Source organism: Nannobrachium achirus (genome assembly GCF_963921795.1).
Source record: "Nannobrachium achirus genome assembly, chromosome: 12".
Taxonomy (NCBI): domain Eukaryota; kingdom Metazoa; phylum Chordata; class Actinopteri; order Myctophiformes; family Myctophidae; genus Nannobrachium; species Nannobrachium achirus.
Window position 1 is genome coordinate 60,835,285 of NC_137832.1, and position 22,527 is coordinate 60,857,811.

The 22,527-nt window shown below is 41.9% G+C and overlaps 1 protein-coding gene across 1 annotated transcript in view; it reads left to right on the plus strand.

Moving 5' to 3' along the window:
* Positions 1-22,527, plus strand: part of LOC308296106 (rapamycin-insensitive companion of mTOR-like) — a gene marked incomplete at its 5' end in the record, with an annotated part of 73,561 nt that overhangs the window by 20,114 nt on the left and 30,920 nt on the right. Inside the window, 18 exons of the mRNA XM_080739233.1 lie at positions 2,084-2,210; positions 3,131-3,300; positions 5,033-5,100; positions 5,493-5,560; positions 5,742-5,824; positions 6,866-6,953; positions 7,563-7,653; positions 9,096-9,162; positions 10,006-10,086; positions 10,734-10,834; positions 12,968-13,133; positions 13,722-13,823; positions 15,278-15,324; positions 15,456-15,591; positions 17,987-18,186; positions 19,543-19,669; positions 20,918-21,082; positions 22,052-22,128. Coding sequence (XP_080595359.1) covers positions 2,084-2,210; positions 3,131-3,300; positions 5,033-5,100; positions 5,493-5,560; positions 5,742-5,824; positions 6,866-6,953; positions 7,563-7,653; positions 9,096-9,162; positions 10,006-10,086; positions 10,734-10,834; positions 12,968-13,133; positions 13,722-13,823; positions 15,278-15,324; positions 15,456-15,591; positions 17,987-18,186; positions 19,543-19,669; positions 20,918-21,082; positions 22,052-22,128 — 1,964 coding nt within the window. The remainder of the gene's footprint in view (positions 1-2,083; positions 2,211-3,130; positions 3,301-5,032; positions 5,101-5,492; positions 5,561-5,741; positions 5,825-6,865; positions 6,954-7,562; positions 7,654-9,095; positions 9,163-10,005; positions 10,087-10,733; positions 10,835-12,967; positions 13,134-13,721; positions 13,824-15,277; positions 15,325-15,455; positions 15,592-17,986; positions 18,187-19,542; positions 19,670-20,917; positions 21,083-22,051; positions 22,129-22,527) is intronic.

Here is a 22,527-nt window from a genome sequence, read left to right on the forward strand (position 1 = left end):
AAAACAAATCTTAAAATTGTCCTAACTGTTAAATCACTAAAGTTTTAGAACACCCACTCCGTTATTTTCAGCTTCTGAGCCTTCTCTTTATATGTTTTCTATGAGCCGTGAGGGGGGTAGAATTTCGCTGCAAAATGACGTAATCTGCATCATCTGTATACATTGTGTATACGTTGGCCAATCACATCGCAGATCATACACACATGATACACTACCGGCCAATTACAGTGCATCTTGCGTCTTTTCAGGAAATAGCTTGCTTCAACAGCTTTGTTTACACTGGTCTAGAAGTCTAGCATGTAACTCCCAACCGCTGCTCGTAGAAGGACACGAGACCCCTGCTATAGATGCGTCTCGGCGAGGCGAGGCGGACGCAGTGGTCTGAAGGCCCGGTCCGCGACGAAAACGGCCGAAAAAAGCAGACGCGACCGCGGTTTGTTATACTGCAACAGACCACTAGTTGAGCAACTTAAACAGTATAGCTTTAAGCAAGATATCTCATCCTATTCTTATTTTGACACTTCATTATTTACTACTACTACAATTATTATTATTTTGTATTATTACTACTAGGAGGCCTATTTCAGGCCATGCATGTCCGTCCATTTATACTGCTGTGTACACAATGTACCACATAGCAGCGTTCTAAGTCCCTTATAATAGGGACTTAGAATGGCTTAGCGGTGCAAACCTGATGTGATGATCCGCCAATCCGTGAAGCCGACGGTGCAGGTTGGCCTATCAGGGAAGCCAATGCACACAATCTCCCGAACACACAGAAAATGTCCACCTCCTTGGATGGGATATTCGTGATCCTTTTTTTTTTTTTTTTTGTTCTCGGAAAACCGTTGGTCGCGCCAAGTTTGAGACCGAACGGTTCAGACGCTGTCCGAGTTATGCCAGTCCGTCTGTGTGGCACGGAGACGGACAACACATGCACACGCGTGCACACACACACACACACACACACACACACACACACACACACACACACACACACACACACACACAGATTCAGTGAATTATAGTACCATAGGTATATTGCTATGCCTGTATCATAACTGAAAACATTCTCCGAGCAGCAGTATTGATGTGTGGGGGTGTGAGGTTGGGACTGGTGGTGGTGTGATTGATTTGAAAAGACATTAGAACATTTCTGGAGGAGGTTGCCCCTTGCTGTTCCGCCTGGTGCCCATGTAGTGCCACCACCAGTGCAGTGCGCTGGTGCCAGTGTGTGTGTGTGTGCGTGCACACGTCCGCGGGCTGGAGTATTTATAGCTCCTCCTGTAGTTTACTGTAAACTTTCTTCAGTCTCTCACACACACACACTTTCACGCAAAGAGGCAGGCAGGCTCTGGTTTCAGGGAACGTCCGCAGGCCATGCAGGCTGTGATACACTGACTGTATAAAGTTACTGTGCGTTCCATTTTCCTATAAACTATATTATGCAAAGATTGTTTCCTCCCATTTCATCACATCATATTTTAACGATATTGTTGACACGCTTGCCTGTGTGTGTGTGTGTGTGAACGTTATAATGAAGTTAAATCACCTCTTTGCATTGAAAATGATTGTTAAACCCATTTAGGCCTAGAATTATTGAATGCTTTAACTATTGAAAAATAGCAGATATACAATCTCACAGCGCGGCACCGAGTGCAGCGCTGCGAGCTTGTAGATCTGCTATTTTTGAAAAGTCGTGAAAACACGAGCAAATCTTGAATATATGTATTTTAAAGCGAACATTTGTAACATTTGCTTCTGTGGGGGGTCCCTGGAACTAAATATTTTGAGATGGGGGGCCCGAGGCCAAATACACATCATTTTGGGGGTCCTTCACATGAAAAAGTTTGAGAACCACTGACATAGAAACATAGGTTTTAAAAAAAACTTAGAAGGATTCAAAAATAGCAGATCTACAAGCTTGCAGCGCGGCACTCAGTGCCGCGCTGTGAGCTTGTATATCTGTTATTTTTTAATAGTTAAAGCATAAAATAATAATAATACACAATAATGTGTACTTTTTCTGAATCGGTTAACGAGATTCACTTATACCATCCTCGTGTCTCCTCTCTCGCTGTAGATTATCACAGTCAATGCGATGCTGTTCCCCACGTCCATCGCCAACTCCCTCATCGCCGTGGGAACTGACGGCCTGCAGGAGAGAGACCGCATGGTACGCGCTGCCATCGCCATCGTCTGTGAGCTAGGTGAGTATGAGCGGGTCTGTCTGTCCCACTGGGGATGCGGATGAAATGGAAGCTTTTATTGTGTGACACGTGTTGGAAATTAGTCATTGGCCTCACGGCAGTGCATTGAAAGACAGACAAGACGCAGGTAAAGAAATGCCACCATCAGGACAACTAGCACTGCATTTCCAGCACTTATTACTAGTCCTAACCCTAAAAAGTGCATTTCCAGCTATGTGAGGGTAAAAAATGTATGAGGGAGGGGGGAGGGAGGGGGGGGGGGGGTTCAGGGGTCATTTATTAATCACAACGTTGTGAGCTTGTAGATCGTCTCTATTTTTGGCAAAGATCTGTGCTGTAGAGGGGAAAAAGAGCAGACTAAGTACAGAGTGAAAGGTCAAGTTTATTGCGACCGTCAGGTCGCAGTTGCTATCAAAACCTCCACCGGCTGTCAGTCTGTCAGTCACAAGTCACACTTTTGCCCTACTCATATCTCCGCCACTCATTTCTCACATGGCCCTCTTCTAACGCCACCATGAGGCAACACACATTTTGGACACTGCTCCCACAGATTTTGCCCTAAAATCACACAAAGCTGTACACAGTATCTCTAAAGTCATGTCATCAACACGGATCTCTCCCATTTCCCATATTCCCTCCTGATTGGCTACCATTGCCTTCTAACGTTTGTGTATGCGACCTGACGGTCGCTTATCTCTCGATTAGGGAGTCTTACTGGTTAAGTATTGACAGTTGTATCTGAAAATACAAAATACACTGATGATTGTGCTGTCAAACAATGAAACTATGTGGAATCTATGAACAGGTTGTGGGGGTCCCTGCTTCATCTCTCTGGGGTCCTTGGCCTGAAAACGTTGAAGACCCCTGGTCTATGGTGTATAACCCTTTCAATTCCTGCTTGCCTCCATGGTGTGCTGCAGCTCTGAAGAACCCCGAGGTGGTGGCCAAGCGGGGCGGCCTCAGCACCATCCTGAAGAGCGTCATCGACTGTCAGCTGAGCCGCATCAACGAGGCTCTGATCACCACCATCCTCCATCTCCTCAACCACCCACGCACCCGCCAGTATGTGCGCGCCGACGTCGAACTAGAGGTAACCCCCCCCCCCACACACACACACACACACACATAGGGCTGTCACGATCATGACATTTACATGACGATTAATTGTCACTCAAATAATTGCGATTAACGATTTGCGATTTGTCGTTGACAATTACATTTCTGTTTGGCTTGTAGGCTATGAAGTTGCACATGTCAGCATATGATACGTAACCTAAATATAACTTTATACTTAAAAAAGAACATTGATGCGTTGTGAGGTTGTAGATTGGCTATTTCCACTAGCTGTTTTTGAAAATGTTTGAAAATATATGAAACATTTTCAACATGGAAACGATTATGACGATTATGCAAAATAGTTGCAATTACCTCAAATAATTGCGATAGACGATTATGTAATAATTGTGACAGCCACACACACACACACGCACACACACGCACACACACACACACACACACACACACACACACACACACACACACACACACACACACACACACACACACACACACACACACACATTTCAGATTTCAGAGGAAGCTACAGTTCACAATTAAACCAGTGGGGCTGGGAAGTCATTCCATTCTGGATTAGCAGCCGTAGGTTCCCTGTCTCTTTCCATGGAGATTACAGCGATCAGTTACATCAGTCTTCTAAAGCCTCTCGCCCCTCTCTCTCTCTCTCTCTCTCTCTCTCTCTCTCTCTCTCTCTCTCTCTCTCTCTCTCTCTCTCTCTCTCTCTCTCTCTCTCTCTCTCTCTCTCTCTCTCTCTCTCTCTCTCTCTCTCTCTTTCCCTCCCTCTGCCCCCCCCCCCCTCTCTCTTTCTGTCTTCCTCCGACACATCCTGTGTGTAAACGGATACCTGGAAGAACAGTGGCACCTCATGTACTTGGCAATCATAATAACAGACACTCTGGGATGTCATGTAATATCTATAGCAGGGTCAATCGTGTTAAAGCTTGTTTTTGTTTTGTTTTGCTTGTTTTTGTGAAATATTTCTTTTGTTGTCTTGGGACTTCTGATTAGGGAGTTGAGTTAAGAAGATGTACAAAAAAGATACAATTAACACACCTCGTGACAAAGTGTAAAATTATTTGGTTTTGGTTTCATAACATTGTAACGATGTTGTATGTATTTCTTTTTTTTTTTTTGTTATCTTTTGGGGACTTTTTCTGCCTTTATTGATAGGTATACAGTAGGTTGACAGTAGCCTGGAACCAGACCAATCAGCCTGGGCAAAAAAACGAATATGGGCTGGCCCCGCTCAATGTGAATCCATTTCCTCTCCCAAAGATTTGGGGGACCAATCAGGGCCCCAGCATTGGTCTGGTCTAACCAATCGTGACCAGAGCCATTGTTTTAACCCACCCCTTGGAAATGAAAATTCTGCTCGCGAGTCCAGACTAATATCCGATATGCAGTGAGGAATTAGTATGAGCAACGCCAGGCTTTTTGATTTTGTTTAGAGATTGTAGATCGGCTATTTTCATAGCGCAACACCCGAGCACAACCAAACATAAAATTGTCTTTTAGTTCTACTGGATCTCTTCTCCACTAGTCCCTCTCTAACATTTTGGTCTAGTTTTTATTTGTTGACGAAATCAACAATATAGTCTCAGTTTTAGTCATCATAGCTTAGTTTTTATTTCGTTTTTATCTACTTCCTTTTTTCACGGACAAAACGTCAGTGAAAAAGGTAGTCGACAAACACTCTTTGCCATAATCTTTATTCTATTAACACTGCTTTGTTCTGCCTTCCCCAGCAAATCCTCGCACCTTTCACAGACTTTCACTACCGCCACAATGCAGATACGGCTGAAGGGCAGCTCAAGTGAGTGTGTGTGTGTGTTGCAGTATAAACAAATAGAGTTTAGTGTTCTGAAAAGGCCATGTGTTTACTGTTTTCTCTGTTCCACTATTGGTAATATTATGTGTTGAACAAGCCGGGGGAGTTTGTATAGTGTTTATGTTACGTGTATGGCTGGGTTTCTTTCTGTGCTGTTGCGTTAATGGGTTCATGTGTGTGTGTGTGTGTGTGTGTGTGTGTGTGTGTGTGTGTGTGTGTGTGTGTGTGTGTGTGTGTGTGTGTGTGTGTGTGTGTGTGTGTGTGTGTGTGTGTGTGTGTGTGTGTGTGTGTGTGTGTGTGTGTGTGTGTGTGTGTGTGTGTGTGTGTGTGTGTGTGTGTGTGTGTGTGTGTGTGTGTGTGTGTGTGTGTGTTCTCAGGGAAGACAGAGAGGCCCGTTTCTTGTCCAGTAGAATGGCTATAGTAGCAGCCTTCCGTTCTTGGTCTGGTAAGGATCCAGGCCCCCCCCATGTGATTCCCATGAAGATCCCACTGGTTATATATTGGACCCATTGTACACAACATGAACGATTTGAAAGTCACAATTGTAGAAGACAGACTTGGTGTTCATTTTTTGTTTCATGTTCTGTTGAACTGCTGGTTTATGAACCTCTGTCTTCTTGATGCAGGAATTATCAACCTATGCAAGGCTGGGAATTCTGGAATCCAATCTTTAATTGGCTTACTCTGCATACCAAATATGGAAGTTAGGGTGAGTATTGACACGTCTGCATAGCACCAAATCTGGCTGTTGGGGTGGATATATGATTGTTTAAAACAGGGTTCCCACTGTCATGAAATTCCTGGAAATATTTTGAAATTAGAAAAACATTTTTCCAGTACTGGAAAGGTTTTGGAATTGATCAAGGGTCCTGGAAGGTCCTAGGAAAAAATAGCTATGCATTGTCTTTGGTTATTGATTTTGTTAATACCTCTGAAATGACAAATTAAACATTGACCAAATTATCAAATATTAGAGGCAGAAATTGTGAAAATAGCCGATCTACATGCTCACAACGCCTCGCAACGCGAGGCGTTGTGAGCATGTAGATCGGCTATTTTCACAATAGAACATATACAAAATTCCTCAACTCTTAGTGCTCGTCAGGGTGCCGGGCTCCCCAGTTCAAATATGATTATTTCGGGGGTCACGGCCTGAAAAGGTTGAGAACCACTGGCATACACTACCTGTCTTTGGTCATTGGAGTAAGCGACTCGTTATTGAGCTGAACTATTGTTATATAGTCCTGGAAATCGGGTTAAATATTCTGGAAGAGTTTTGGAATGGTTTTGGAAATTAATTGGTAAAGATGTGTGGTAACCCTGTATTAGTTGTTCAGACAAGACCTTTCCCAAAGTCTGCTTGTAAAGATGATGATTTAGCAAGGAGGAACTACAGTAGCTCTCGTGGCACCTGCCAATAGTTTAAATTCGATACAATTGTATTCCATGCACCCAATTCCTTCAGCAACAAACAACATCATCAAAACGCGCGCACACACACACACACACACACACACACACACACACACACACACACACACACACACACACACACACACACACACACACCCATACCCATCAGCGATCACAATTTATAAAGATGTCAATCAATCAATCAATCTTAACAATCAATTAATCATTCAATCAAAACCAGAATCCAGGATTTGGATTTTTTTGAATGCCACGATATGTAACGTACACCGTCTGTCTGATACGTTATCTGATTCCTATAATGTATCTTGCCCTGCAGAAAAGCTTATTGGAGGTGTTATATGAGATATTCAGACTTCCTCTGCCCATTGTAACTCAAGACTTCACAGAAGCACTTCTCAGTGTTGGTAAGAAGAAAAAAAAGACTCTTCCATTTTCCTATTTTTTTCCCCACCTTCTTTTCTGGTCATTTCTTTTTAGTTAAATTGGTCCTTTCTCTTCTGAATGTCATTAACTTCACTTGTTCAATTGCTTTGGAATACCAACAAAAACTTGTAAACAATATTGTATTTTATTTTTTATTAAATGCAACGAATATTGGTTTGTTACTGTTGCCATCGAGTGCCAAGGACTTACAACGTAAACAAGACTGTAAAAGGCCTTATATGGATGTTCCTTTTGGTCAGGATGTGTAACTGTACCGTTGCTGTGCTGCATTTTAAATCTAACTACTGCTAACTGCTGTACTTGTGTTGTTACTCATTGTGACTAATTAACCCATTTAGTGTATCATTATTTTATGCTTTAACTATTGAACAATAACAGACATACAAGCTCACAGCGCGGCACTGAGTGCCGCGCTGCAAGCTTGTAGATCTGCTATTTTTGAAAAATCCTGAAAATTTGAATTTTGACCCGATTCTATAAGTGTCTTTTGTCTATGTTTCTATGTCTAATGCTATTTTCTATTTCTAAATGCTAATAATGATTAACTTGGCTGTGTTGTCTCCTTTCAGACCCCAGCAGGTTTCAGGACAGTTGGAGGCTTTCTGATGGGTTTGTTGCTGCTGAGGCCAAAGTCATCCTGCCCCATCGGGCCCGGTCCAGGTGAGACATACTGTAAAACAGGGGTTTTCAAAGTGGGTGACGGGGCACCCTGGGGTGCCGTGACGGCAGTCCAGGGGTACCGCGAGATAATTTTATAATATTTGGAATTTATTTGGACACTTGAAAAAATATTTAGTATCATTTTAAACTTGAAGTACAAAGTTATTTTCAGTCAGTTTTAACCAAAATGGCTATTATCTCAACGTTTTCCTCACAACATAATCACTAAAATATTGTCACTGTCGGGCAGAAACCTCGTATCTCCAAGTTTCAAATGTGTACGTCTTTTGGTAAAGCAAAGCCCTGCTTCATCATACAAGACTGTCGCACAAAACTATTGAAATGCGAGGCGTTGTGTGCTTGTAGATCTGCTGTTTTCACTAGTTTAGTACATTTTATAGATGATGAATACAAAACGAACGGTTTTGGACATACAAGGTTTCCACCCGACAACGACGATATGCTATAAATATAAGGTGCTGGGAGTGAAAATTATAATGTAGGGGTGCCTCGGATCAAAACAATATTTATGGGGTGCCCTGAGACAAAAAGGTTTGGGAACCCCTGCTGTAAAAGTACAACATGTGGTGGAATAGGAAATGCACTCTTATCACAGGGGCATTTTTAAGCCTTTATTTTTTTGACGGTGACAGTGGAGAAAGGGAGTACTTTAGTTCAGCAAATGCAATACATTGTGAGTTGTAGCTATTTCTGCTGTCCTTGAAAACAATGTTCTTTAACATTTTTTTTTTTATTCTTTGCCTTGGCCAAAACATTTAAGCGGTATGAAACAAAATATATGTTCTATAGCTCTCTTCATGTAGCCTCTGAAAAGGTTCTTTATGGAACTCCTGAAATGAACCGACAGGGTAAATGTTTTTTTTTTTCCTTCTTTTTTTTTTTACAACCACATTGTAAAAAATAGTCTCTATCAGGTGGATCCGGAAACCTCATATCTCCAAAATTGTTAATTTCTACAAGCTCGAAATGTGCCCGTTGTTTGCACCGCGTGTTGAGCTTGCAGATCTGCTACTTTTAATACTTTAGCGTGACACTGTAGCATGATGAAGTAGTAGGGTGTTAAAAAAGAAATCACACCTGTGTGAACTGAGCGGTGGTTTACCCACCAACCCCCCCCCCCTTCCCCCCTGTGTGTGTGTGTGTGTGTGTGCATGTGTGTGTGTGCCTGGCCTGGCCTGGCCTGAAAACAGTGCCCCTCCCTTAACATGTGTGGTCATAAAAGGTACTACACCACAGGCTACACCACAGGCTACATACAGACAGACCCACCCACAAACATACCTACACACACGGCCATGCTATGGAGACGGTGTGACCACCGCTCAAAAAGTAAAGTTAAAATATGGAGATGGGCGGTTTCTGCCCGACAACAAAGATATGAACTTTATAAATGTATTAATCTCAGTGTTATTTCCATTCAGACCTGATCTGATGGACAACTACCTGGCTCTGGTCCTGTCTGCTTTCATCACCAGTGGACTGTTAGAGGTGAGGAGATCAATATGTTGATATGACTTACAGTTGTCCTCGGAATCATTCAACCCCCTCTGACAAATGTGTTCCTTAGTGTAACCACTGTTCCTTTGACTTAGAACTTGTGAACTATGCTCAAAACTGTACTTTTTGGAACATTCAGTGTCTTTGAAATTGTTTTATATCCTTTTCCTTTTTTTGTACAAAGCAATAATCTCTTCTTTGAACTTTACTTTTCTGACCATTCCTTAAACTTAGCCATGTTTCTAACTGCTCTAATCACAGTCAACAAGTCAACAAAATTCTAGTTCGGCCAGATTGCACATCTGATGCAACTATTTAAGCCCTTGATTAGTCCATTGCAGTTGATTACAGATGTTTTCAGGTATAATTAAGAGTTGAATAATTGAAAGTGAAAGGGGCGTTGAAAAGTGTCGTTTAGCATTGAATTTGGAAAAAAACACAACAAATGTTACTTTTGAACTACTTACATTGTTCTTGTATGATTTATTTATTTCATTCAGTTGTCAGTTTGTGAATGTATCCAATAAACCAGATTTGCAGGGGGGGGGGGGGGGGGGGTTGAATAATTTTGAGCACAACCGTAAATGTGAAATGCTAATATTTATGCACGAAATGGCAATTTAGTCTGATTACACAAATGGACAATAATACTGTCATGTTCCGCTTTTGTGTGCATGTGCTAGAGTTTCAAAAGAAATGTCTGTTGGCCTCCTCTAATGGTTTATTTTATCTGTCTTATATTTTCACACAGCATTAATTTGCGTGTGATGGTTATGTTACTTATAAATCAAATGTGACAATTTCACAACTGCATGTTTTCTTTGGTCATGGCAGGGTCTTGTAGAGGTGGTGACCAGCAGTGATGACCAGCTTGCTGTGCGAGCCACTATCCTCTTGGGAGAGCTACTACACATGGTAATGTATATACAGTATCTGTGACACGTTTGATCATTTCACTTTTGAAAAGAGAAATTCTACTATCACACTTACTTTAACCCATTTAGGCCTAGACTTATTGAATGCTTTAACTATTGAAAAATAGAAGATATACAAGCTCACAGCGCGGCACCGAGTGCAGCGCTGCGAGCTTGTAGATCTTCTATTTTTGAAAAAGTCGTGAAAATGTGTGCAAATCTTTGAATATATGTATTTTTAAAGCGAACGTTTTTTAACTCAAATTTTGCTTCTGGGTGGTCCCTGGAACTAAATATTTTGAGATGGGGGTCCGTGGCCAAATACATATAATTTTGGGGGTCCTTCACATGAAAAAGGTTGAGAACCACTGACATAGAAACATATTTTTTTTCAAAAAACTTTTAGAAGGATTCAAAAGACAAAAATTCAAATTTTCACAATTTAAAAAAAATAGCAGATCTACAAGCTCGCAGCACGGCACTCAGCGAGCTTGTAAATCTGCAGTTTTTCAATAGTTAAAGCATAAAATAAATGGCTTAAGTTGCCTCTAATAAGAACACCAGCTCGAAGGCCTGAATGTACTGTAAGTACAAGTTAATGATGTCTGTTTGCTTGTCTGTCCCTCTACCCTCCTTTGTCTTGTTTAGGCCAACACCATCCTTCCTCATTCCCACAGCCATCACCTGCACTGCCTCCCTACCCTCATCAACATGGCAGCCTCCTTCGACATCGCCCAGGAGAAGAGACTGTGAGTGCACCTGCTCTCAACACACTCAGAGAAACTCTGAAGGGCCAAGGAGACGCGTGTGTGTTTCCCCATAAAACATTTGAATTCCGGCACAGCATTATATTACATTTGTTTACAACATAATTGGTCGTGATAATGGCAAATATAGGGCGCTCAGGTGGTGCAGGTCCAACTGCAGAGTCTTGGGGGGGTGTTTGAATCCAAAGCGGTGATCCAGCTTGACCGGATCATCTAAAAAAGGTTTCACTTTCAGCTCACCTATTTTGCCATCTTCAAATCCATAATGTTTGCTATTTGAGCCCAGTTTTTCAACACATAACAGCAGATGATGTTTCCATTCAAATGTTTGGATATGCAACGGTTTGTAATCAACAAGCGTTGAGTTGTGACAGTGAAAACTGATCTCCAGGTCGGCTCGGACGGAGTAATTCTCTGATTGTTTTTGCATGGTTTTCAATTGTAGAACTATAGCAGCAACAAGCTGCCGCATGTGTTGTACTACAAACACACTGTCGAGTCTCCTACAGAACAACTCCACTGTGCAGCCATACATGATGTTGCTTAGCATTGAAGTCCTGTGCACGACTCGGTTTGTAAACAAACATAATGTTAATCACATTGTTATGTCCCAGCACGGCTGACGGCTAGTCATTGAATTCTTTTTCATTTTCATTTTTTCCATTTCATTTGAAAGCTGGGAATCATAGCTACAAAATGATATATTGGTTGTGGAGATTGACCCAACAGTTTTGAAGATATGGCTTATAGAATGATGCCATGCTGAAATACTACTTTTGAGATATTCAAGTTCTAAATACATTTCTAACCTGCAATGACCTGCATGATCTCTCACATTAATTAAAAAAAGTCTTATTTACATGCAGTTAAGCTCTGGCGTTTAAGTGAAATGTAGCCTGATATTTATGAAATGCTTTTGTGGCTTTATCACATTTTAGTGAAAAAAAAAAAAAAAAGTAATTTCAGCTGTGGTCTAAAGTAGTGGCTTCCGAAATGACTGCCCCTGTGTCACACTCAGTCACAGTCATTGTTATATTGCTTATTACGTAATGCAATTCAAGATGGATAGACTGTAGCGTCGAATTTGGGTAAACGTGATGTCTTTGGCACAGTGCTATTGTAACCTATTTTTTAGCTTGCCAGCAGGTCGGTTGAATGTATAAAGGTATAAACTAAACTAACCTAACTTACCGGTACGTGACGAGTATTTCCCGGTGAACCTGAGCGCAACGGTGGGGGCTTGGGAGTGTGGGGAACACGCACCACTGACTATTGCCGATGATGGAGAGGTTATATTAGCCTCGTAAACCAGTCTCTCTTCCTGCCTTCATTCGAATGCGATGGGAGGAGTCAGTTTACTAGGCTAAGGTTATATTGCTTATAGCCTTTATGTATTGAGAATGAGAGGCACTCTTGCCGATTTAGTAAGAGACTCGTCGCCAATTGCAAGATATTTTAAGTTATTTGGGGCCATGATGATATCCTTTTCTTCCCACAACTATAGGATTTATATTGTCTGTGTTATTGTTTACAACCACAATTATTCACGTGTGGCAAGATCGCGGTTCACTAGTTTTTAGTAGGCTATATAGTGTGTCGGCTTAGAAGCCTTTTCAGAAGTTAATTTAATGTTTTCCATTTAATGATTTCCTTTATCCTCATCTAATCTTGCGCTAATGCACGCAACTGTTTTCGCCATGTTTTAAGGTCTTGTTTTAGTTGTTTCTCATAAGCTCGCAACCCTCCTTGCCCATCGGCCCCCACCTTTGCGCACAGGTTCACCGGGAAATACGCGGTCGCTGCCGGTACACAGAAACATCATTGGTGTTGAGGACTCTGATGTGTACTAATGTAACGATTAAATGCTTTCCATCCAAATGCGCCCCTCTTATAAAAAATGTCCTTACCCGCCCCTAAAGAGATGATGAATTGCATTCTTCTCGACCCAAAAAATATATCCGCATGAGTGAGAGTTTTCCACATCAAAAAGACTCAATGTTCATCCGGGGCTTCTTCTATACACACAAACTGTGAACGAGTACACACACGTTTCACACACGCACTTGAGCATATACACAAACATCCCCCATGTTTATTGTTGTGTGTTTCTTCCAGTCGGGCGAGCGCGGCGGTCAACCATCTGAAGCGCTTTCACGAGAAGAAGAGACGAGGGCTGAAGCCACACAGCCTCTACCTGGACCACATCGTCCGCAAGTCCGCGTCGGTGCACGGCCGCAGAGAATCACACTCGCGCTCGCACAGGGACATCTATGTCATTAAGGTACGCCGTAAACATGATGCGTCAGTGTTCACGTTCCAGAAACTACAACAAGTGTTGGTGTTCTTGAGGTCTATACCTTAAACCAGTGTTTCTCAACCTTTTTTCTGCATGGGCACACTTTTCATGTCCCAAGAATCCATGGGCACACCAACATAATACGGGGGTGTAAATATCGTCACTGTCGGGAAGAAACCTTGTATCTCCAAGTTTCAAATGTGTACGTTTCTGCTTCATCATACAAGGCTGTCTCACAACAGTAGTGAAAACAGCAGAACTACAAGCACACAACGACTCGCACCGCGAGGCACTGTGTGCTTGTAGATCGTCTGTTTTCACTAGATTAAATCATTTTTAAAATGATAAATACAATACTGGCTTTCAAGCAGTTTCAAGGGGCACACTTGACCCTCCTCAGGGGCACACCAAAGGTCCCCAGGCACAGTGGTTGAGAAACACTGCCTTAAACACAAGTCAGGATGTTGTATGTAAATGCAGGTAATTGAGCTTGTGTGTGTGTGTGTGTGTGTGTGTGTGTGTGTGTGTGTGTGTGTGTGCGTGTGCGTGTGCGTGTGCGCTTGTGTTGGATAGGACACTGAGGAAGCACTGATGATGAACCTGAGAGACAGTCACATTCTCAACCACAAGCAGAACCTAGAATGGAACTGGCTTCTGATCGCCACCATCCTCAAGGTAAAGAGGATTGTTGCCACTGCCTCACCTGACAACAACTCTTCAAACTGATACAAAAGTGACAACTAACCACATGAACCCAAGTGTCCCAATTCATAATAGGCAAACATTGGCAGACATTAAGTGAAAATCTATGCTGCCCTACAAAGGCAGATTGCAGTAACTACGTACAAGAATTTCACTAAAAAATTGGTTTAAAATGTTACAGCTGATCAGCCAAATGAGATAAAGGCATAAAAGTGATATTACACTAATAGTATATCTGTTCTTGAGCTAATTGTTCAACCCCCAATATCATGAAGGCTAATATGACTTTTGGGCGACACAAATAAGTCGGTGTATCCGAAAACGTAGTTACTGCACTCTGACTTTGTAGGGCAGTATGGACCTCAGCTGTATCTATTTTTGACTAAAAGATTTGGTGTAGAAGAAAAAAAGGGGGGACCCATGGGGGTACTGGTCCACAAAGTATATTTAATGGTTAAAAAACATACTCTGTTTTAATAATGCACTCCAACACATGGGGCGGTAGTGGCTCAGGGGGTAGAGCAACCGCTTGGCAGCAGGTAGGTTCCCAGTTCAATCCCGGGCTCCCCCAGAGTTACTGTAGTGTCGAAGTGTCCTTGAGCAAGACACTGCTGTCATTAATTGCTCCCTAGTCTGGGATCACTTCACTTTTCGAGGTTTGATCCGGTCGGGAGAGGAAACCACTTTACGTCATGTTGTAGTACTCAAAGGACTACAATTTGCCGGAACTATCAAACCAGATTCAGTTTTAACCCAAAATAATTCCCCTGCACTCAAGGACATACTTTTAGGGCCTACCTAATAAACTCCTTGATGCGGAGTAGTTTTGCTTTTGAAAAATGTGTTTGGTATATGCATCTTTTAGTCCAACTGTTAGCGACTGGCAAGACTACACTAGGCTACTCAAGCATTTTAATAGGGATTGGGGAAACAAACGGAGGGAACCAAATCAAAGCGACGCCGCTTCTTCTAGTGGTTTCCGTGCTTTAGGCGGAAACCAAACAGCCTGTTGTGAACGAACACCAGGCTTTCTCTCAGAAAGCCTGGTGGGCGAGGTTAATTGCTCCCTATGAGCAGGTTGGTGACCTGCTTAGTTTCCTTAGTTTGTAAAGCGCCTTGGATAAAGGCTATATATAACAAGCTGCACGCTTCTTTCAGCCGAGTAACCTCTTCACCAGGACAAAACATTCTTCCTCATACTGACACATATTTATGTCTTGGCGAGGGTTAGGGTTAGACAGATTTTATTAACATGGGATAAAATGTTCATAACCAATATCAGACAAAAACTAAAGAAATTAAATTGGAAACTTTTTGAGTATACATACCTTAAATTAATGAATGTACAGTGGCTGTCCCAAGACGCATAAAGTGTCTAAATGTCTTAGATTTTGCTCATTTTTGCTAATGTTTTACGTCTCTTCTAGTGGCCCAACGTTAACCTCAGGAACAACAAAGACGAACAGATGCACAAGTAAGATCCCTTCGTTTAATCAAAAACACCTTAACAACCATTAAAACAGCGTGAAAACAACTTCAGAAATGAGTGTAACTGCTGTCCTGCTGCTGAAACCTCCCTTGTGTGTGTGTGTTTGTGCGCTGCAGGTTCGTGCGCAGGTTGCTGTACTTTTACAAGCCCAGCAGTAAGCTGTACGCTGGGCTGGAGCTGGACCACCCCAAGGCCAGACAGCTCACCGTGGCAGGATGTCAGTTCGTCGAGTTCCTGATGGACTCCGACGAGGTTAGCCCCTCTAGAACGGGTACACATTATGTGTATCATTATTTTATGCTTTAACTATTGAGTGCCGCGCGGTGAGCTTGTATATCTGCTATTTTTTTTAAATCGTGAATATATATGCTATTTTTTTTAAATCGTGAAAATTAGAATTTTGACCCGATTCTATTAGTGTCTTTTGAATCCTTCTAAGATTTTTTGAAAAACCCTGTGTTTCTATGTCAGCAATCTGGCCAGCCATCGTCAAAGAAAAGGTCCTTTTCACTTGAATGGAGCTCAGTTAGTCTGTTCTTGAGAGACTACTATGTCAGTGGTTCTCAAACATTTTCATGTGAAGGACCCCCAAAATGATATTTATTTGGCCACGGACCCTCATCTCAAAATATTTAGTTCCAGGGACCACCCAGAAGCAAAATTTGAGTTACAAACGTTCGCTTTGAAAATACATATATTCAAAGATTGGCACACATTTTCACGACTTTTTCCAAAAATAGTAGATCTACAAGCTTGCAGCGCGGCACTCGGTGCCGCGCTGTGAGCTTGTATATCTGCTATTTTTCACTGGTTAAAGCATTCAATAATTCTAGGCCTAAATGGGTTAGAGGAGGACACACCACACCTCTTGTGCCTGATTTATTATCCTTGATTGCGTGCCGTGCCACGTATAAATCAGACCTTACTTGCCCACACGTTCAGATTTTGAAGGTCTTTTGAGCTTTCTTTAGAAAGTGTTCTTTCTGTCAACAACACTCTATACCGGTCGTTCCCCAAACTTTTTAGCTTGTGACCCAAAAGAGAGAGCTAGACGCTACAAACTCACAACACGACGCTTCGCGCCACCTTGTGAGCTTGTAGATCGGCTATTTTCACTGCTTCTTAGACATTTGTTTTCTAATTCATGGAATTTCTTTGTAGGGGTGTACCGAAAGGAAAATTCTTGGCTGAAACCGAATACCGAATATAGGAAACACTTGGCCGAATACCGAATAGCCGAATTCTTAATTATATACTTTCTTTTTTCTTTTCTTTTTTTTTCAGTTGCTGTCATGGCTGTGCCTCTGTTGTAGAGCTACATGTTTATGGCAATAAGTATTAGGGTCCATATTGAGTTATTTAAAACATATATTTATTTATTGTGTAGAATTATTTACTATTGTGTAGTACATTTGTAATAAAAGACAATATGTCTCAAAGTATTAACATGCCATACAGCTGAATTATTGCAAAATAAAGAAATATCAATGTAAAAAATAAAATAAATTATTAAAATATATTATTCGGTAGTATTCTGTATTCAGTATTCGGTAATATTCGGTATTTGGTATTCGGTACTATTCGGTAATAATTATTCGGCCATAAAATCGAACCGAACCGAAACCGAATATGCGTTTTTTGGCAATATTCGTCCGAATATTTTCGGTGGCCGAATATTCGGTGCATCCCTATTTCTTTGCTTTTTCTTTGATTTCTTCATGAACTTACTGAAAACAAATCTTAGAATTTAGTTTGTAATTCATGAAAAAAGAAATGCTCCTTTGGAAATGTTTATTGAAAATGTTTTAAATAATAATTAAAAACAAAATGTAGGAAACCAAAAACTAAGGGACCCATAAGAATGTTTCTGTGACCCACAAATGGGTCCCGACCCACTGTTTGGGAAACAGTGCTCTACACCAGGGGTTTTCAAAGTGGGTGACGGGGCACCCTGGGGTGCCGTGACGGCAGTCCAGGGGTGCCGCGAGATAATTTTGATAATATTTGGAATTTATTTGGACACTTGAAAAAATATTTAGTATCATTTTAAACTTTACATTTTGAAACTTGTTATTTTCAGTCAGTTCTAACCAAAATGGCTATTATCCCAACGTTTTCCTCGCAACATAATCACTAAAATGTCGCCTCTGTCGGGCAGAAACCTCGTATCTCCAAGTTTCAAATGTTTACGTCTTTTGGTAAAGCAAAGCCCTGCTTCATCATACAAGACTGTCGCACAAAACTAGTGAAAACAGCCAATCTACAAGCACACAAAGCCTCGCATCGCGAGGCGTTGTGTGCTTGTAGATCCGCTTTTTTCGAGAGTTTAGTACATTTTATAGATGAAAAATACAAAACGAACGGTTTTGGACATACAAGGTTTCCAGCCGACAACGACGATATGCTATAAATATAAGGTGCTGGGAGTGAAACTTATAATGTAGGGGTGCCTCGGATTAAAAAAATATTTATGGGGTGCCCTGAGACAAAAAAGTTTGGGAACCCCTGATCTATACCACAGCGCTCGATCCTCCATCTGGCTCTGTCTCTCTACCCACCCGTCCACAGTCCACACCCCTTATCTCTTATCCTTGTCTGTCTGTCTGTCTGTCTGTCTGTGTGTTTCTCTGTGTGTCTGTCTCTCCAGGATGGCCAGGGTTACCTGGAGGAGCTGGTGAAGGACATGGTGTCGTGGTTGTCGTCGTCCTCGGGGCTGAAGCCGGAGCGCTGCCTCCAGAGCAACGGCCTGCTCACCACCCTCAGCCAACACTACTTCCTCTTCCTGGGGACCCTCTCCGCTCACCCACACGGGGTCAAGCTGCTGGAGAAATGCGGCCTGTTCCAGTGGTGAGTTTAGTTTACCGATGGGGCTGTCACAGTTATTACATAATCGTCTTAATCGCAATTATTTGACATAATCACGATTATTTTTGTCATAATCATCAGTCGTTTCCATGTTGAAAAATGATCATATATTTTCAAATGTTTTCAAAAATAGTGGGAATAGCAGATCTACAAGCTCACAATGCGCTGCATTTAGATCGGCTATTTCCACTATCAATGTTCTTTTTTAAGTATAACGTTGTCAAATATGTCAGTAATTTATTTGTATATGTAGGTTAAGTTTCATATCTACCATGTGCAACTTCAAAGCCTATAAGCCAAACAGAAATGTAATTGTCAACGACAAAAACACAATTTAATCGTTAATCGCAATTATTTGAGTGACAATTAATCGTCATGTAAACTGTCATAATCGTGACAGCCCTATTTACTGAAGCAGTTGCAGGAAAACAATACAGCTGATTTAATTATACTTTATCTGTTTAAAGTGTAGTTATAATCACTGTAAGTGTAGTGTAGTGAATGCCACCTCTGTATAGCATGTGTTTAAGTTCACATACTGGCAATTCCTCCTTCAGCTAAAAAACAATTGGATTCTGCCATGAAGACAACAACGGATTCATTCAGTTGATCAGTATTATTGATCATAGAATATTTTATACATGATTGTTATTGAGAGATATTGGTCTTCCATACATTACGTTTTTAAAAAGTAGCAAGACATTTTACCGAGGGGCAGAATAATCCAGCTGTTTTTGTCATTGCCTGTCATTACTGTATCCTAAAGCAGGGGTCTTCAACGTTTTCAGGCCAAGGACCCCCTTAGCTGGGAGAGAGATGAAGCAGGGACCCCCACTACATATTGTGTAAAATTGTGTTGCAGATTTAACATTTTCATAGATTTCATAGACAGCTTAGACTTGTTTGACAACACTGTCATCATGTTGGAGTAATTGTGTATTTTCAGACATTGAACCGTCAAATACTTCTTTTCCCTCTACACACCTCTTTGCCAAAAAATAGACGATCTACAAGCTTACAACGCCAGATCTGATATTTTTGGCTAATGTTCCACTCAGAATAGCGATGCTAGGGTTCAAATGGTTAAAGGTGTATTCAGTGATAATGAAAGTGGTCGGGGGTCATCTTGTCCCTTACAGCATGGAAATGTTACGTTTTTTATAGATTTTTTACTAATGTAATAACTCTGAGGACCCTCTATTTAGGGGTCCCGGACCCCCTGTTGAAGACCCCTGTCCTAAAGGCTAGATCACTCTGTTTTGTACTAGTACTGTACAACTTGTTTTATGTAGTAGCTTGATTTGCGCTGTGCGTCTCTCCGTGTCCTTCTTTGTGCAGCTTGCTGAACCTGAGCTCGGTGAAGAACCAGGATGCGGTGCTAAAGCTGGCCGTGTCAACACTGGACTACAGCAGAGACGGCCTGGCCAGAGTCATCCTCTCCAAGATCCTCACTGCTGCTACTGATGTAAGACACGTACACACACAAGGGCTCCCGCTGGGCTACTGGCACATACCACTTAGGCATTGGCACATAGGCATGGATGCCTGGCGGCGTCGCAGGTTCGATTCCCGGTTCCGGACGGCCTTTGCCGCATGTCACTCCCCGTCTCTCACCCCATTTCCTGTCAGTCTACTGTTCTCTTTAACAAACATGCGCATACCTGCCAAAGTACCACCGTGATCTCATAAACCACTTAAGCCCTATTTTCCAATATAGCTAAAATAGCCAATTTGCTGTCTCACAATGTGAGCCTCTAGATCAGCTGTTTTCGCTTTTGTTTTCGTCATCTGTGACGTGTCATTTTAGATTTTAAAATGGCTGTTAAAAAAATAGCAGATAATTATATAAGGTCATTGCGTGTCACTTTCGTGCCGCACTGCAAGCTTGTACATCTGTTACTCTTGACATTTTTGGAAAAGTCTGAAAAGTGTGAGAAGTATAATTTTGAAGAATACATATATATTTTTTAATCTGTAACATTTTGAGCACAAGACTCTTCCTCAGACTAAAGTGAACCCAGAGGATCACCGATCATATTCAATCCAGAAAACAATCAACATGATCACACATGCAAGGCCATACAGCTGCAGACCCTCGTGACCCAAACAAGTCAAGTGAGAAAATGTCCACAGCTGGTGCAATAAAAGCATCTGTTGCTTTGGAGCCCTCAGTGGGAGCGTTTATTTATTTATTTATTCTTCTATACTGTTTGTCGCTCCGAACCTGTCCAAACTTATTTTAGGGGTGTGCATGTCTGTTCTTTTAACTATGTGTTAGAAGTAGGGATGGGATGATATGAAAATTTCATATCACGATTATTGTGGCAAAAGAAATCACGATTTACGGAACATTTGCCAAAAAATTGCAGATCTACAAGCTTGTAGATCGGCTATTTTTTGGCAAAGACATTTGATAGAGAGTGAAAAAAAGACTGTATCAAGTACGTATATTATAGGTACCTTTTACCAATTATAGAGGGTTTAAGTGGCAAATAAAAGGTGAATTGATCCCAGGGCATGACGGAGGACGATATCACGATATGTTAAATCTCCACGATACGATTATCGTGAGTGTTTTTTTATCACTATAAACGATAATGTCGCTTATCGTCCCATCCCTAGTTAGAAGGCATTTGTAGAGTCAGCCTTAAAAGTGGTTAAAGAGAACAATTGTAACAAATGTCTCCTCTCCCTGTGTGTCTCCTCCTTGCAGATTTGCAGACTGTACGCCACCAAGCACCTGCGTGTGTTGCTGCGTGCCGGGGTGGAGTTCTTCAGTAGCTGGGGCATGGAGCTGCTGGTCACCCAGCTCCATGACCACAGCAAAGCTGTGTCCATGGAGGCTCTGGACATCCTGGACGAGGCCTGCGAGGACAAGGTGATATACGTAGGCTTGGGCTCATAATCCCATCATGGCCAATACTGCGTTAACTTTGTACTGGATTAGTGTCAGTAACCATGTAGAAGATAACATTTTTCAATGGAATTACCACAATGTTCAGTTTTTGTTAAGACTGTAGGGCGGGGTAATACCGTATAAGGTTGTTTAAAAAAAATAAATGATATGGGAAAGATTCCTATTAAACCAGGGAACATAAATATCTTGATAACACTTTGTTATACTGCCCAGTTTTATGACCCAGTTTTTATTCACTATTTATTCGATGAATCTAGTGTATCTTCGGGGTCCTCATGGGAATGGCGTGGCTGCAATGTGGATCTCGGGAGTTCATGTGGGCAGCCAGCCTATGATATTGGAATCGTAAAATTTAAGTTACATATTTCCCAAAATATAAAACATAATTATGTAAAGATATGTGCTGATCGGCCCAGCGGTTTGTGAGATCAGGGCAGCAGTGACTTCTTAGAATCCGAAGGTTCCAGGTTATATTCCCGGCTCCTCCTGGCTAAGTGTTGGAAGTGTCCTTGAGCAAGACACTGAACTGCTCCCCATGAGCAGGTTGGTGTTTCCGGTCTCCTCTGCCATCGGTGTGTGAATGGGTGAACGTGAAGTACATTGTAATGTAAAGCGCTTTGGACAAAAACGCTACATAAATGCACACATTTACCATTAGCTCGAGTCAGACACACAGACTGCACTGCCACGATGCCGTAAATAATGAGCACATGTTTACAGATGGTGGGGGGGAAACAATTTGTCACAGGCATCGTAACCTGTCCTACACCAGCGGGTTTTGCGATGTTGGCACGTCCGCTGGTTGGCGGAGTCCTTGGTGTGACCGGTTGTTTTTAATGTGTTGTTGATGGTGGCGTTTCCTATCATGGCTCGCCAGTCGTCGCTGTCTGTCTGTCTGTCTGACCCGCTTTTTGCTCTGCCACTCTGCAGGCCAACCTCCACGCTCTGATCCAGCTCAAACCGGCTCTGTCCCACCTGGGAGACAAGGGCCTGCTGCTGCTCCTCAGGTGGGTCTCCTCTGAAGCAGGGGTGGGCAACATGGATGATGGAGAGGGCCACTGTATTTACACACTCACTCCACTGGGGCTACATTGCATATTGTTACTGTCGAGCACAAACCTCTCATCTCCAGTAAGAGAAGCAAAAATAGCAGATCTACAAGCTCAAAACACCGCGTTTTGCGCTTGTAGATCTGCTATTTTAGCTACTTTTGGATTGGAATCCTAAATTATCTTTTGTTACCGAATTGGAACATTTTTTGATTTAATTTCAAATACATTATACTTTATGTTAACTTTATGAAATGAAATACAAATACATTGGACATAAAAAAAGACTAAAAAGGCTAATATAAGTAATTAAAACGGGTCATGTTTGCATGTCTAGAATTGTAACAGCTGAAATCT